A 15,849-nucleotide genomic window follows, 5' to 3' on the forward strand; every position below is an offset into this window, starting at 1 on the left:
TTTTCTTTAAGCTTTTGCCGCTCAAACAGTTTTGGCGCGTTTTGCTAGGGTTTAGGACTTTTTTTGAAAAGAAAATGACGTCTACACACATGAAAACACGCCCACTTGTAATTTTTTATTCATTTGAAGCTTGTTTGAAAACGATACGAGTTTCAGCTTTTCCGTTTTAATTTTTTATCTTCGAAAGCCCGTCAACTCAAAAGTTCCCAAAAAAGGAACAGGGAAAAGCTTGGAAAAAGTTGATTGAAAACGGGCCTTTTTCTTAATTTTTCTTTCCAAAGCACTGAACGCACCAGGAGCCTAGTTGGCCATGTATTTAATTCCTACGTAGCTGCGGTTTAAATGGTTTAGTCTGGTCCAGTACTTGAACCGATATAACCCTATCTCTATGGATATAACTGCGTAGGTTAATTGTATTGTCGAATGCAGCGTGGGAACTGGGAAATAAGGCGGTGGCCCAGGGCAAATGACCAGTTTAAAAATTAAATCGGAGGGGGGTCAGTGGTCTACGGGACCACTAAAAAATTCAGGGGTAACAAGAGCCCAGACATTATCTCAACTATTTTAATTACCCACTTCTTTAGTTTAGCAGACGACACGCCCTGGGTAATGGTCATGGACCAGTTTATTTATTCCAGGCCTAGCCTAGGGGGATGCTGGCCCAATGTCCAGTTTAGAAACAATCCTTATTTCCCACCCTGGTCGAATGGGAATTTACGAAATACAAAATGGACGCTGGTGGTGAATTCGGAACTTGCAAATTTTGAATCAAGTGTTTGTTATTGTTTTAATTTAATTTTAGCTCTTAAGGAAGTTTTCAAGTTTTAATTAAAGTAGGTAGTTATTTAATTATGTCTAAAAGAGAAAAAGAAAACATTAATGTCAAGGAAGTTTCAAATAAACAAGGCGCAAAAAGTAAGTAATAAATATTATGGCCAAGGCTTAGGGTATGATAAGGAAACTTTTCCCTAATCTAAATTAAAGTACTCATCTTTCCTTTGTCCTAATTATTAAATTTTATCGCATTTTAGAAGCCCTGAGACACGAATGGCAACAAACAGAGTCCGAAGTAACTATAATTCTATATCCTGGAAACTCAAAAGTTAATTATAATCTAGAAAATGTCAAGTTCAAAAGTACGGAATCTAATTGCTCAATCATATTTCAAGGTATGTATGATGTTTTCTCTTTGGGTATAGGGTAATGGCAGCCCTCTGCCTTCGACTGTATTAAGCTCTATGGGGAAATAACATGGGGTGCCATTAGTCTATTTTAAATCAATAAGATTATCTTCTATAGACAATAGAACCTGGAGCTGCGATTTATATCGCGTAGTAGTTCCCGAAGGTACTAGCATACAGTTCAAGTCAAATAAGGTTATTCTTAAGATGGTGAAAAAAGCTCCGGAGTCGTGGAAGCAATTAGAAGTACGGGACAGTTAGTTTAAGAAAACCTACCTTTTGGTTGGTTCTTTAGTTAATTAATTATGTTTAAAATTGTAATGGAAATAGGCTCGGAAGAAAGATGAAATGAGTGAAGATTCGGCTGAAAGTCCCGAACCTAAAATTGGCTCTGAAATATATTCAAAAGAAAATAAAGAGGCGGAAAAACCTAAGGAAAAACACATAGTTGAAGTTCAAAATCTAAACTACACTTTTTATCAGAAAGTAATTATTTTTTTACTTGAAAATCAATTACTTCCTTACTAATTAATAATAATAATAGTAATGCTAATAATAATAATAATAATAATAAAAGGCTTTTAATAGGTGTATAAATAGGTCAAATCATTAATTATCTATTATTAATTAATATCAATAGAATTTGGAGTCTCTCACTGTTGATGTTTACGTTAAACAAATTAAAAAGGATGACTTGTCAATGAATTTTGAAGAAAACAAATTTTCATTGACGTTCAAAACAAGTGACACCCAATTTTTAAATAACTACATCAATACGGATGCTACTCCCGACACCACATTTGTGTGGTCGATATATTTGAAGTAATGTCTAATTTAAGTAATTTTAAATATCATTAAATTTAAATTTAAATATTAATTTATTTATTAATAATTTCACGAAGAGCTCCAATCAAACCTAAGCAATGCAGATTTAAACTCTCGGAGAAAAAACTCGAAATTACTCTTGAAAAGGAAACACCTTACAGATGGAGTGGTTTGGAAGGAAGTCAACCTGATAGTAAGTTGTTAAAACTTAAAAGTCGTACTTTAAGAAGGTTTTAATTGTGTTTTAATTAAATTAAATTTAATTTAATTAACTTATAGATCAGTTCAAAGCTCCATCAACTTCTTGGGTTCCCATAGTGAAACCGGAATTATCTGAAAATCAGAATTCTTTAAGAGAATCATTAGAACAGCCAAATATCGCTACATCATCAGTCATTACGGAAAATTCTCTAGAGCATTTATATAATGAAGATATTGTTTCCGATTGTAAAAAAGAATCTGTAAGACTCGTCAAATCAAATTCGATTTTACTAGAATTTAATTTAATTAAGATTATGACTCTAATCCAATTTTTGAATTAGAAACCAACGTGTTTGGTATCACCGCTGAATAAGAATCAAATAGTTGGTCAACTTAAATACGGGTTAACTGGTCTTGATAATTTAGGCAATACTTGCTTTATGAATAGCGTACTTCAATGTTTAGCTAATACCAGTGAACTTAAGGAATATTTCTTAAGTAAGTTACTACCAACTTCGTAACTGTTAAATTTTTTAGTTTTCTGTTTCTATTTAGGCCCAAATTCTGGGATTAAATAGCCAGGGACCCTATTTATATTTAGGCCCAAATTCTGGGCTCTAATAACCAGGGACCCTATTTATGCCCAAATTTCTTGGCTTACATAGCCCCCCCCCACCCTATTTAAGCCCAAACTTCTTGGCTTACATAGCCCTCCCCCCCCCCCAACCCTATTTAAGCCCAAATTCTTGGCTTACATAGCCCCCCCCACCCTATTTAAACCCAAATTTCTTGGCTTACATATCCCCCACCCTATTTAAGCCCAAACTTCTTGGCTTACATAGCCCCCCCCCCACCCTATTTAAACCCAAACTTCTTGGCTTACATATCCCCCACCCTATTTAAACCCAAACTTCTTGGCTTACATATCCCCCACCCTATTTAAGCCCAAACTTCTTGGCTTACATAGCCTCCCCCCACCCTATTTAAACCCAAACTTCTTGGCTTACATATCCCCCACCCTATTTAAGCCCAAACTTCTTGGCTTACATAGCCCCCCCCCCCCACCCTATTTAAACCCAAACTTCTTGGCTTACATATCCCCCACCCTATTTAAGCCCAAACTTCTTGGCTTACATATCCCCCACCCTATTTAAACCCAAACTTCTTGGCTTACATAGCCCCCCCACCCTATTTAAACCCAAACTTCTTGGCTTACATATCCCCCACCCTATTTAAGCCCAAACTTCTTGGCTTACATAGCCCCCCCACCCTATTTAAACCCAAACTTCTTGGCTTACATATCCCCCACCCTATTTAAACCCAAACTTCTTGGCTTACATATCCCCCACCCTATTTAAGCCCAAACTTCTTGGCTTACATAGCCCCCCCACCCTATTTAAACCCAAACTTCTTGGCTTACATATCCCCCACCCTATTTAAGCCCAAACTTCTTGGCTTACATAGCCCCCCCCCACCCTATTTAAACCCAAACTTCTTGGCTTACATATCCCCCACCCTATTTAAGCCCAAACTTCTTGGCTTACATAGCCCCCCCCCCACCCTATTTAAACCCAAACTTCTTGGCTTACATATCCCCCACCCTATTTAAGCCCAAACTTCTTGGCTTACATAGCCCCCCCACCCTATTTAAACCCAAACTTCTTGGCTTACATATCCCCCACCCTATTTAAACCCAAACTTCTTGGCTTACATATCCCCCACCCTATTTAAGCCCAAACTTCTTGGCTTACATAGCCCCCCCCCACCCTATTTAAACCCAAACTTCTTGGCTTACATATCCCCCACCCTATTTAAGCCCAAACTTCTTGGCTTACATAGCCTCCCCCCACCCTATTTAAACCCAAACTTCTTGGCTTACATATCCCCCACCCTATTTAAGCCCAAACTTCTTGGCTTACATAGCCCCCCCACCCTATTTAAACCCAAACTTCTTGGCTTACATATCCCCCACCCTATTTAAACCCAAACTTCTTGGCTTACATATCCCCCACCCTATTTAAGCCCAAACTTCTTGGCTTACATAGCCCCCCCCCACCCTATTTAAACCCAAACTTCTTGGCTTACATATCCCCCACCCTATTTAAGCCCAAACTTCTTGGCTTACATAGCCCCCCCACCCTATTTAAACCCAAACTTCTTGGCTTACATATCCCCCACCCTATTTAAGCCCAAACTTCTTGGCTTACATAGCCTCCCCCCACCCTATTTAAACCCAAACTTCTTGGCTTACATATCCCCCACCCTATTTAAGCCCAAACTTCTTGGCTTACATAGCCCCCCCACCCTATTTAAACCCAAACTTCTTGGCTTACATATCCCCCACCCTATTTAAGCCCAAACTTCTTGGCTTACATAGCCCCCCCCCACCCTATTTAAACCCAAACTTCTTGGCTTACATAGCCCCCACCCTATTTAAGCCCAAACTTCTTGGCTTACGTAGCCCCCCCACCCTATTTAAGCCCGAATTTCTTGGCTTACATAGCCCCCCCCCCACCCTATTTAAGCCCGAATTTCTTGGCTTACATAGCCCCCCCCCACCCTATTTAGGCTTAGAAAGAGTCCCCCCCCCCCGACCCTATTTAGGCCCAAAGTCTGTTTATGCCCAATTTTTGGGCCTAATTAGTACACATGACCTGAGATATTGGACTATATACCCTATAGGCCCAAAATTTGGTCTAAAATAGCTAACTAGAAGCACTATACTCCTTTAGCCCGAAATTTTAGGCCTAAATAGACCGGGACTATTCAGGCCCATATAGCCACTTTGTTTTTAATTAGGAAAACACTTTTCATTTCTTAAAGGTGGTCGTTTTCAACAAGACATCAATGTTGAAAACCCTTTGAGTTTGAATGGGCATTTAGCAGTAACATTTGCGGTTCTACTGAAAAATTTATGGATGGGTGTTCAACATTCTTACGCACCATCTAAATTAAAAATGCTCATTGGTCAAAAAGTGACGCAGTTTTCGGGTTTCGCTCAACACGACTCTCAAGAGTTTATGGCTTTCTTTCTGGATGGCCTTCACGAAGACTTGAATAGAGTCAAGCAAAAACCTTACATTGAAAGCTCTAACCTGGATGACAAACCCGATGAAGTTGCCGCTAATGAATGCTGGCAAAATTATAAAAAGCGAAATGATTCCATCGTTGTCGATTTGTTCCAGGGGCAATATAAATCCAAACTCGTTTGCCCCACTTGCTCCAAAGTTTCCATTACCTTTGATCCTTTTCTTTACTTATCCTTACCATTACCTAAAAATAATTGCGTCATCACTGTCTACTTCTTTTCAAAAGATCCTAGAAGAAAACCGCGCAAAGTATGACGCTTATTATTTCAGGGTTCATACAAACATGGAAAACTCCGGGAAATTAATAGTTGATAAAAATATCAGGGAAATTTTGAATTTTTTGTGAAATTCGGGGTGATTTGTGAGGTTTGAAGTTTTGCTCTGAAGGGGTTGCTTCAACTATAATTAAACCACTCCCGTTGTTATTACTTCATATAAGGGGAAAACTACGGGAAATATGTGGGGAAATGTATGGGAAAAACCTGTATAACTCGAGGAAATATATGGGCAAAAGCCTGGGAAACTCGGAGAACTATATGGGGAAAAACGTGGAAAATTCGGGGGTATATTTGGGGAAAAACGTGGAAAACTCGGGGGTATATTTGGGGAAAAACGTGGAAAACTCGGGGGTATATTTGGGGAAAAACGTGGAAAACTCGGGGGTATATTTGGGGAAAAACGTGGAAAACTCGGGGGTATATTTGGGGAAAAACTAGGAAAACTAGGGGGTATATTTGGGGAAAAACGTGGAACACTCGGGGGTATATTTGGGGAAAAACGTGGAAAACTCGGGGATATATTTGGGGAAAAACGTGGAAAACTCGGGGGTATATTTGGGGAAAAACGTGGAAAAGTTAGGGTAAATATATGGGAAAAAACCTGGAAAACTCGGGGAAATCGGTTTTCCAAATAATTGTATAAACCCTGTCCCATTAATTTCGCGTAATTTAGAAAACAAGGAAGCAATTATATTTTGCGTTTTACAGTATTCTTTGAAGGTGTCTGTTGATAGTTATTACTCTGATCTGAAAGCTGAGCTTTCATCAAAGGTTAACGTACCACCTGATAAGCTAAGAGGATTTTTAGTTTCAAAACGAGAGCCAATTCAACCTCTTGTAGATCATTTTCATCTTACATACGTAAACTATAGCGGAAACAGCAAGATATTCATGTGAATACCTTTAAAATTATTGCGCTTGACGTAGACCAGACCTAACTCTTAATTTTGCTTCTCCCGTCACACTTACTTTTACCTCAATCTAGGTTCGAAGTGTTTGATAGTAAACTTGTTGGAGAACCTATTATAGAACTAACAGTCGTCCAGGTTATTAATATCAGCGTTGAACTTAGTCTAATAGGCCTAGTTAGAACTTTTCCCAAAACAATTTCTTTTACGTTTTTATAGAGGTTATTAGTTCCAGAGCTAAAGAATGAATGTTCATTTTGCTCAAAAGCAAGTTCAATAAGCGAAGCTAAGTTGAAGCGATGTACAAAGTGTATGAGAGTAGCTTATTGCGGTGTTGACTGCCAAAGAAGTCATTGGCCAGATCACAAATCAAATTGCGTCGAAGAACCGCATTTAATGGGCTCACCCTTCTTCATTAGTATACCAAAGTCCCAAGCTACGTATTCCGTCATCGCCAGGTTACTCGAAGCCTACTCTAGGTATATTCCTGCACGCCTTAACTGTTCAACACCCGAGTCTTAACGTTAAAAATTGATATGGTTCTCTTTTGGTTAGGCATTCGGTAGACGTGTTCCAACCTCCCGTTGATTATCAAAGCGCTAAACTAAATCAATCATTTGATTCTTTGTCCTCTCCTAATTTGGAAGATGTTGATTCTCCTTTGGCAATATCGAGTGAAAGTTCCAGTGACATTGATGACGAAACTCGTAATAGAATCGATACTGAAAAGGCAATGTCCGAAATGGATATTGGAACTGATTTAAAAAATGAAGGGGCTAGCTCTAGCGGCGGTTCTATGGGTCAACAACCGGTGAGACTGGTTATCGGCCAACAGTCTGAAAAAGATCACCGCTATGACTTTGTCATTGTACCAGTTGATAAAAATGGAAGAAGTTTAACCAAAAATGGCGCTGAAGTTTTAGAGGATAAAGGCAGTGAACCTCTAGATCTCATAAATTATAAACACATCGCCATGGACTGGAAAAATAATCATAGGAGTTGTCCTAATTACGTCATGGTTCAGTCTAAAGAATTGGTATATTGTCACCATGGTTGACTTCAATAAATTGAACAATTTGTTACAATTTTATTACGTTCTCTGTAGGATTGCGAAGATGACGATGATGAAGTAACAAATCTTGATCCAAATTTGGATGATTGTTTAAGACTTTTTACCGAACCCGAAGTCTTAACGAATAAAAATTCCTGGTACTGTCCTTCTTGTAAGGAACACAGAGAAGCTACTAAGCAGCTTTCGTTATGGAGATTACCACCGGTTCTAATAATTCAATTGAAAAGATTTTCATACGGAGGTTTGCTGCATTTCAGGGAGAAACTCGATAAGATGATTGACTTTCCAATAAGGTATTTTCAGGGTTTGGTTTGTTGCGTATTTTAATATTATCAGAAGGGGATAATAGAAGAAGGATGACACTCTGTATCCTCTTAATGCTTTAGTTATGTAACGTCATTCTTCCCAGGCTCACCCTTTTAGTTTGCTTTCCCACTCATCAAACTACAAATGGGCATCGCACCGTAAGGTGAATTCTATAATTGTTTGGCACTAAATCCCCAGCAATCATCCCACAAACCTTGATTGTCTTGACGTGGGACAAAAATGCACAAGCGCATGCATGCGTCTTGCCAAATATTTAAACGCTAATAGAGTAATGATGAGGGAACTATTTATCGTGTATGTGATTCGGTTTAGTAACCTTGCTCCAAATGTTCCGATGTTGGGAAGAATGACGTTACACTTGCCCCGCTTTGTGCTTGTACACTTCTCTCGAAGAGAAGTATTATATACTTCTGATATTATGAAGATGGTGACGTTGTTGGTTATACTTCCAGGAGTTTAGATTTGAGCCCGTACTTGTGTAAAGAACCCGTTTCAGAGGATGCACCACCACCTATTTACGATCTCTACGGAGTTGTGAATCACGAAGGAGGCATTTTTGGTGGGCATTACACTTCATTCGCTCGTCTACTTGATCCGTGTGAAACAAGACGTAGCGTAATAGGTACATTTAAATTATGTATTTTAAAAGAGAATGCGAATCTTTGGAAAATGGTATTGTAAAACAAACGCTAATGAAATCTTTTTTAAGATTGGAGACTTTTTGATGATAGTCGAGTGTCATTTGTTTCGGAATCTTCCATCGTTACCGAAGCGGCTTACTTGTTGTTTTACAGACAAAGAAATAAACCTTTTACTATTGAAAGGCGCGAGACTATTCCAGTTGTGGTAGGTAATACTTTCATCGATGATGAAGAAAGTGATGATCCCGATACAAGTTCGGAACTTGATTTAACAAAAGAATTAATGTCTGATGGCATAATTCGTAGTGATAATTCAGAGGTGGATATGCTCGATTAATATTTAGTTGATATTATAATTTTTTTTAATAATATTTGAGTCATTTGTTGCACTATTTATTGTTTTATAAAGTCGTTTTAATAACTAAAATTAATAATAATTATACTTTAATTAAATACAAAGTTCACAAAAAGCTCCAGAAGCTCTTGAGCCTTTCCCCATCAAGTGGACATTTCACTTCAATTCATTGGTCAGTTTTTGACATTTGAAGATATTTCCCTTTTGAAATATTGTATTGTTAGAATTAAAATTAAATCAGAGTTGAAAAAGTACTTTTTCTCGATTATTTAATCCACCTTATTCCCTTTCGCCCGAAGTTACTAAGTTAGGCTTAGCTGGGGATTCATGGGGGGTGAGTAACGGGAAGAAATTGGTCTGTCGTCCGCTACAGTACATATTTTTGGCTTTTGTAGCAGATAACAGACCAATTTCTTCCCGTTACTCACCCCCCATGAATCCCGAGTTAAGCCTAACTTCCCCGGCGAAAGGGAATAAGGTGGATTAGTGGAGTTTTAATGATGATATTGAGAAATTCAGTTTGAAAAAGATGGCTATTATAGAATTTGGGATAAAGGTAGGATACGTAATTGTTTTAATTAGTTTTAAGTTATATTTAATTTCAGGCTTAATTAGTCTCATTTCCTTTCAACAAACTCGATCTATCGGGAACACGTGGTTAATATGGATTCAAAAATGGAGGGAAAATTAATTATAAGATACCATTGGCTAGTTTGAAACACGTGGCTGCTTCAATTATGACGTCACCGTTTTGTCATTTTTTGGCGAAATTTTTTGGCTGCGGGTGTCCTGCTCGAATTAAAACCTGTGAAAAAGATTTTTTGTTTTATTTTGTATTTAAGCCTTTAGTAATTACTAAACTAGATTAGGGAAGTTTTCTTTAAACTTTACTATCAATAAAATATGGCTGGACTACCTCGAAGAATAATTAAGGTAAGCGTACAAAGATTTTTAATAACTCCACTAAGCCTTGGCTTCGGATATTGAGTGCCGGTCCCGTCCTGCCGATACTAATGGAAATTATGGAATGGCGTTTGTTGCTAAGTGATGCGAAACATTTTAAAAATCCTTACAAGTGCTATTTGCGTTCGAAAAATTAAGTTTCACACGTTGAAGCCCTGGCTCTTTTACCCTTAAATGTGTTTTGTTAAAATTTAAACCAGGAAACACAGCGATTAATGGCTGAACCAGTACCGGGAATTAGTGCAATTCCGGATGAAAGTAACGCGAGATATTTCCACGTTGTTGTAGCAGGACCAGAAGGGGTATGATTGGTTGTATATTAACTACCCATTCCAGATAAACTTTGGTTTTGAACTACCCTTCCTTTCTTCTCTTTTCTTCTTCTAAAGTCTCCATTTGAAGGCGGAGTTTTTAAATTGGAGTTATTCCTACCAGAAGAATATCCTATGTCAGCTCCAAAAGTTCGGTTTATGACAAAAATATACCATCCAAATATTGACAAATTGGGTCGTATATGCTTAGATATTCTTAAAGGTGAATAAGTATGATTGGTTATCTTTAAAAAGGGGGTAATCACTAATCTGTCAAGTTTGCCGTTAACTTTGAGTGTTCAATAAGAAAATATATCGGAAATAGATTATAAATTTAAAATATAACCTCACTTTTCTCCGGAATCTACTACTGTTTTCTTCACAGACAAGTGGAGTCCTGCTCTTCAAATACGAACAGTTTTGCTTTCCATCCAAGCCCTTTTAAGTGCACCAAATCCCGATGATCCCCTGGCCAATGATGTTGCTGAACAATGGAAAGTTAATGAAGGAGATGCTATCAAAACAGGTAATATAAAAAGGGGTTAACAACAACACGGTTGATCAGGGTTCATACAAACCTGGAAAACAGGGAAAACCTGGAATAATCAGGGATATAAATAGTTGACAAAAAAAACAACTCAGGGAAATTTATAATTTTTAGTAAAATTCAGGGAAATTTGCGTCAAACAGGGGCTGAGTAATTAAGCAAAATGTTCATAAACATCCCCTCCATAGGATTAACATTACACTATACTTTGGAGGCTCATAACTCTGGTTCTACTAGAGATACGGGAATGTCCTTTGAGTATGTTATAGTCATATTTGTCCCCCATCCACCCATACTAAAAACTTTGGGCTACGACAAACAGGGGCCGAGTAATTAAGCAAAATGTTCATAAACATACCCTCCATAGGATTAACATTACACTATACTTTGGAGGCTCATTACTCTGGTTCTATTAGAGATACAGGGATGTCCTTTGAGTATGTTATAGTCCCATTTGCCCCCCACCCTCCTTCGTTAACATTTGCTTCATAGGATACTCCATATACGGGAAAAATCTGGAAAATTCAGGGAAGTATATGGGGGAAAACCTGGAAATCTCGGGGAAATTTGTTTTCCAAAAGTTGTATGAACCCTGTTGATATTATTACAACTGCCACAAAATAAAAATTACGTGTCTTAATTCAAGTTAATTGTTACTTTTGACCTCTCTAGCACGAGAGTGGACACGACTTTACGCAATGAATGCTTAGGAAATATAAAACAAATCAATTCTACGTAACTTTTTTCTTTCTCTCTTTGAAAAAAAAAAACTAAAAAAAAAAGGAAAAAAAATCTTTTTTTTATTCAAATGAGAGGCTTCATTTATTTTTTTTTTGGTAAATTAAGTGGGCCAATAATGGAAGAAAAAAAAAACACCTTTTTTAGGCAGAAACAAAACTTTTTTAAACGAAATAAACCCAAGCAAACCCCTTAAGTAATTAATTAATTAATTAATTTATTGTCCAATTTACCCTGAAAAGAAAGAAACTAAAATAATTAAAGTTTAAATAATAATAATAATAAAAGGGTAAAGGTTAAATAAAATTAGAATTCTGAGGATCGATTTACCAAGAATTTATGTCAATTTAAAAGAAAGAAAAAACACTATATAGCGCGTCCATTTGAATTACCGCACGTTAATAAAACAATGCCATAATGAAATAATATAAAAACTTAAAAAGGGAAGGCAAAAAGAAAATTCATTGCTTAATTTCTTAAAATTTTTAAGAAAAGAACGAACATTTAAAATTAAATCTAAATAATTTTTTTTTTTTTTTTTCCAATGAAACTCTCTCACTCAAATTGATTCCATGATGAAAACGGAAGGGAAAAAAAATAATTCCAATTTATTTGGGATGAATGTAAATAAGATTTAAGTCCCCTGAGAAGAAACCACAAAATAATAATAATAATATCAGGAAAAACGAAAAAAAAAAAAAAAAAAAACAAAGGGAACTAGCCCAATCCAATTATTGTATTTTTAATTATTTTTCTCCGTCTCTCTCTCTCTCGCCTGCGATAATACTAAATAGTTCTCACTGGAAGGCAAAAATTAAATACGAAAAATATGTCCCTTATCATCATTTAATCCAAAAAGAAACAAAAAAACACCAAATTCTCCGTATCGAAAATATTTCAGTTCTCTTTTTGTAGGTGGAATAAATTTTTATTGTTTTTCAGTAAAATTTCTTGTTAGATTTTCAGTTTTTAGGGGTTTTTTTTAACAAAAAAAAAAACAACCAATCCAATCAACTTATAAACAAAATCTTTATACAAAGATAATGCCTAAAGTAAAGTTCTGAACGAAAAAACATAAAAACATTTTGCTATTTAAGGGTTTTACTGTGATAAAACATAAAATTGGCTTAGTGTGAAATTTGGTTTATAAAAAAAAACTTAAAGCAAAAAGAAATAAGATAAAAATGATAACTGCGGAAGAAAAAACAAAAATCTTTAATAAATAAAAGAGTCACTACCTTTTTTTTTATTAGTTTACAAAAAACGAGGCGGCCATTTTGTTTTTTTTGGGGGGGGGGGGTTAATTTATTAATTTTTTCCCCTGAAAATGTTTTTTAAAATTTTAAATTAATTTTATGGTTTCATTATTTATTTAGCAATTTTTAATTTGGTTGGTTTCAAATTCCAACTTTATTACAGTTTTTTTCTTTTTTTGACTAAATTATTTTCTGAGTTCGAAACTAAAACAAACCAACGTCTGGATTTTGCCTTTTCAGAGTTCAAAGCAAATCTCCAGCCATATTGTACAACTTCTTTAAGCAATTTTCAAAGCGACTGACTTTAGTTAGGCATTCTTAAACTTAATTAATTAAAACCGTATTTATTTAATTATCACACATATCTCAACCCGACAATCAATTAATTATAACAATCATAACTTAATTGAATTCCAAGGGGAAAGAAAGTTTTTTGAGATTTTTCTATAAATAGTTAAATACTTTATTTTATTTGAATCATTTTTTTCTTTGAAAATTGGTTATTGAGATTTACATTACACGTAACGTAATTAACTATATTTATTTACAGATTATAGACTGTATTGTTATTTAAATTGACCATTTAGGACTTTAGAAGGTTGGTTGGTTATCAGTCCCAATCAGCCTTATTCCTGATCAGCGCCACCTAACCATAGCGGCGACTTTGAGAACTACTGTAATTGGCAAACCAACCAGATGTCGATAAAATCTGGTGACGTCATTTTTGGTGAGATCCCGAGAGTGCCCGTCAGTGACGTCACCTGATTTTAGCGACATCTGATTGGCTTGCCGATTACAGTAGTTCTCAAAGCCGCCGCTATGATTAGGTGGCGCTGATCAGGAATAAGGCTAATTTAACTTAAAAATAGAAAATACCAGTATATCTTTTTTTTATTTTATTTGCCATACATTCTCTTCCTTGGTTTTTTAATTTTTTTTTTAACGGAACAATCAGTTCATATTATTTAATTTTAATAGAGTAATGGCAGCCCTCTACCTTCGACTGTATTAAACTCTAAGGGAAAATAATATGGGGTGCCATTAGTCTATTGTTTTAATTTAAAATAAGAAATATTAATATAGGTACTCTTTTTCTTAATATTTAGGTAAAAAGTTCATTTATTTCTTTTAATTATTTGAATGAAGCAAAGTTATGTCACGTCTTTTGAACTGATATGTCAATTTGCGATGATTTAATATCACTTAAATTGGGCGTTATTAACGAGGAAGAAGAAGAAGAAGAGGAGGGTTTAGAGGGCATGGCGGGTGGAAGAGGAATGGCTGGTATCAAGATGGTTGTATGTTTAGATGATTTTTCATCAGGGTTTTTATTATTATCGTCATCTACTAAAGATGGCCAAGAAGATTGTTGTTCGGCTTTGTTAAGTCTTTCCGTTAAAGCTCTAAGAGCTATTTGTCTGTAAGATTACGTTCATTTTGGTTTGGTTAGAATGAATCTTAAAGGGAGGGTGAAGTAGAAAATCAAGTGATTTTTTATCGATTCTTCTACTAATTATAAGACCATTCTGCGTAGTCAAACATTCAGGAAATACCAGCTCCGAATGATTTTAAAATTCAAATTAGGTTCAGATTTTAAGGATAATTTTAAAGAAGCCCCTCCGACCAATCGCGTAACGCCCTGCCTTTTTATTAACAAAATTCTCGTGGCACGTTCCGTGTTGAATGAAATTTATCACGAGATTTGATAAAATTAGGCGCGCGACGTGACAATCATGGCGCGAGACATGGAGCGTGCCACGAGAATTTTGTTAACAAGAAGGCAGAGCGTTGCGCGATTGGTCGGAGGACCTTCTTTAAAATTATCCTTAAAATCTGAACCTAATTTGAATTTTAAAATCATTCGGAACTGGTATTTCCTGAATGTTTGACTATGCAGAATGGTCTTATAATTAGTAGAAGAATCGATAAAAAAATCACTTGATTTTCTACTTCACCCTCCCTTTAACAGGTTATTCTAAGTTTATACCTTCTTCTTTCCGCATCTTGAGGCTCTGTTCCGGGAAGATTGACTGTTATGGAAGAAGCGCTGGCTGCCATGTTGTAAAGACGAACTGGCTTGGAACATAATTTCATTCGGACAAAGAAATCAAAGATGGTATTACCAACTATGGCAAGAGGGGGTTGAAGTACATTTGGGAAAAAGCTAAAAAAAAGAGTAGTAAAGGATTTCCGGTGGTGAAATTTTGGTTACGTTGACCGAAGCGGTTGGTTTTTACCTGGCGAATGTGAAACTATCAGCCATATCTCCTTTGGTCCCGTTACTATGATGCTGATAGAATCTTAAATATACCCAGGAGGTAAGAAGACCGGAAGTAAACATGACTGGATAAGTCCCCCTGACTAAACCGATAGCCCATAGAATGATACTCAGTAATAAAACACTCAAGGGTACGTTTCTATTACGTAACTTTCCAACTGAGAAATTAAGCAACATATGATCTGGCATAATTTGCTTAACCGCCACCGCTACACCGGCGCAATAACCCCCGAGACCGTGAATTGAAATGGAGAACAAATAATGGGGGTCTGAAGTGACAGTGTAAACGATGATGTAGTACATGACGGAGAGGAATGCCACGCTAGTGTTAACTATGGCAAAGAATGTCAGCATCTCCGTGGGTCCCCATAAGGGTTCTATAAGTTTTCCGCAGAACAAAACCGTGATAATATCAATAATAACCATCCATATAGTACTTTCCATAAAACAGTGAGAGAAAGCGGTCCATAGATAAAAGTTTGGCGGAATTATAAAACCAGGTGTACAACCGATAGCGCGATAAGCAGTCTCGCTGAATGACAAAAAATAAAACACGATTACCATAAAGATGATAAATTTAACAACGAAACTACTAGTTTTAAAAGCGGCCGAAAATTGTTGTCTAAAGTATGGTAAATTTCTCTGAATCACCGAGGAGGCAGCCATTTTTCAAGTGACGTTCCCTGACCTCCCTCGTTCCTCAACAAAACAATTTTGATTTTCAAGGGAAGCCTACGGTGACGTCACGTCTAAAAGGGAGTTTCATTTTGAAGGTTAAAGTTCAAAAAGAAAATTTATCGAAAAAGATTCTTTATTCAAGTATTTATTTATTAAAACTAAAGATTAAAATATCAGTGATGAAGCATTTAAGCTTTTGTA

At 36.3% G+C, this 15,849-nt stretch overlaps 3 protein-coding genes and 1 long non-coding RNA gene across 4 annotated transcripts; 2 read left to right on the forward strand and 2 right to left on the reverse strand.

The window, feature by feature from the left end:
* Positions 1 to 700: 700 nt before the first annotated feature.
* Positions 701 to 9,131, forward strand: LOC149691746 (ubiquitin carboxyl-terminal hydrolase 19-like). The gene is made up of 16 exons (XM_089869172.1): positions 701 to 915; positions 1,032 to 1,169; positions 1,300 to 1,427; positions 1,512 to 1,667; positions 1,822 to 2,003; positions 2,084 to 2,199; positions 2,286 to 2,467; positions 2,549 to 2,705; positions 5,031 to 5,545; positions 6,283 to 6,467; positions 6,560 to 6,620; positions 6,702 to 6,961; positions 7,038 to 7,518; positions 7,588 to 7,847; positions 8,334 to 8,503; positions 8,591 to 9,131. The coding sequence occupies exons 1-16, from the start codon at positions 852 to 854 to the stop codon at positions 8,857 to 8,859; spliced, it is 3,324 nt and encodes a 1,107-aa protein (XP_089725298.1). The 5' UTR covers positions 701 to 851; the 3' UTR covers positions 8,860 to 9,131.
* LOC149691747 (uncharacterized) lies at positions 8,739 to 9,684 on the reverse strand. Its single transcript, XR_016383486.1, has 2 exons — positions 9,580 to 9,684; positions 8,739 to 9,078 (listed from the first exon to the last, which is right to left on the reverse strand). It is a non-coding gene; the product is annotated as an uncharacterized LOC149691747 (long non-coding RNA).
* On the forward strand, positions 9,624 to 12,673 carry LOC149691748 (ubiquitin-conjugating enzyme E2 N). Its single transcript, XM_089869207.1, has 5 exons — positions 9,624 to 9,810; positions 10,041 to 10,142; positions 10,230 to 10,374; positions 10,537 to 10,677; positions 11,371 to 12,673. Exons 1-5 carry the CDS (start codon positions 9,781 to 9,783, stop codon positions 11,406 to 11,408), a joined length of 456 nt encoding a protein of 151 aa, XP_089725333.1. The 5' UTR covers positions 9,624 to 9,780; the 3' UTR covers positions 11,409 to 12,673.
* Positions 12,428 to 15,794, reverse strand: LOC149691749 (transmembrane protein 115). Its single transcript, XM_089869194.1, has 3 exons — positions 14,930 to 15,794; positions 14,680 to 14,856; positions 12,428 to 14,110 (listed from the first exon to the last, which is right to left on the reverse strand). Exons 1-3 carry the CDS (start codon positions 15,634 to 15,636, stop codon positions 13,849 to 13,851), a joined length of 1,146 nt encoding a protein of 381 aa, XP_089725320.1. The 5' UTR covers positions 15,637 to 15,794; the 3' UTR covers positions 12,428 to 13,848.
* Between the last annotated feature and the right edge of the window lie 55 nt (positions 15,795 to 15,849).

The sequence above is a fragment of the Phalangium opilio genome, unplaced genomic scaffold (assembly GCF_054372755.1).
Source record: "Phalangium opilio isolate 3A_F unplaced genomic scaffold, DU_Popi_V2 ptg000025l_1, whole genome shotgun sequence".
NCBI classification, from domain to species: Eukaryota; Metazoa; Arthropoda; class Arachnida; order Opiliones; family Phalangiidae; genus Phalangium; species Phalangium opilio.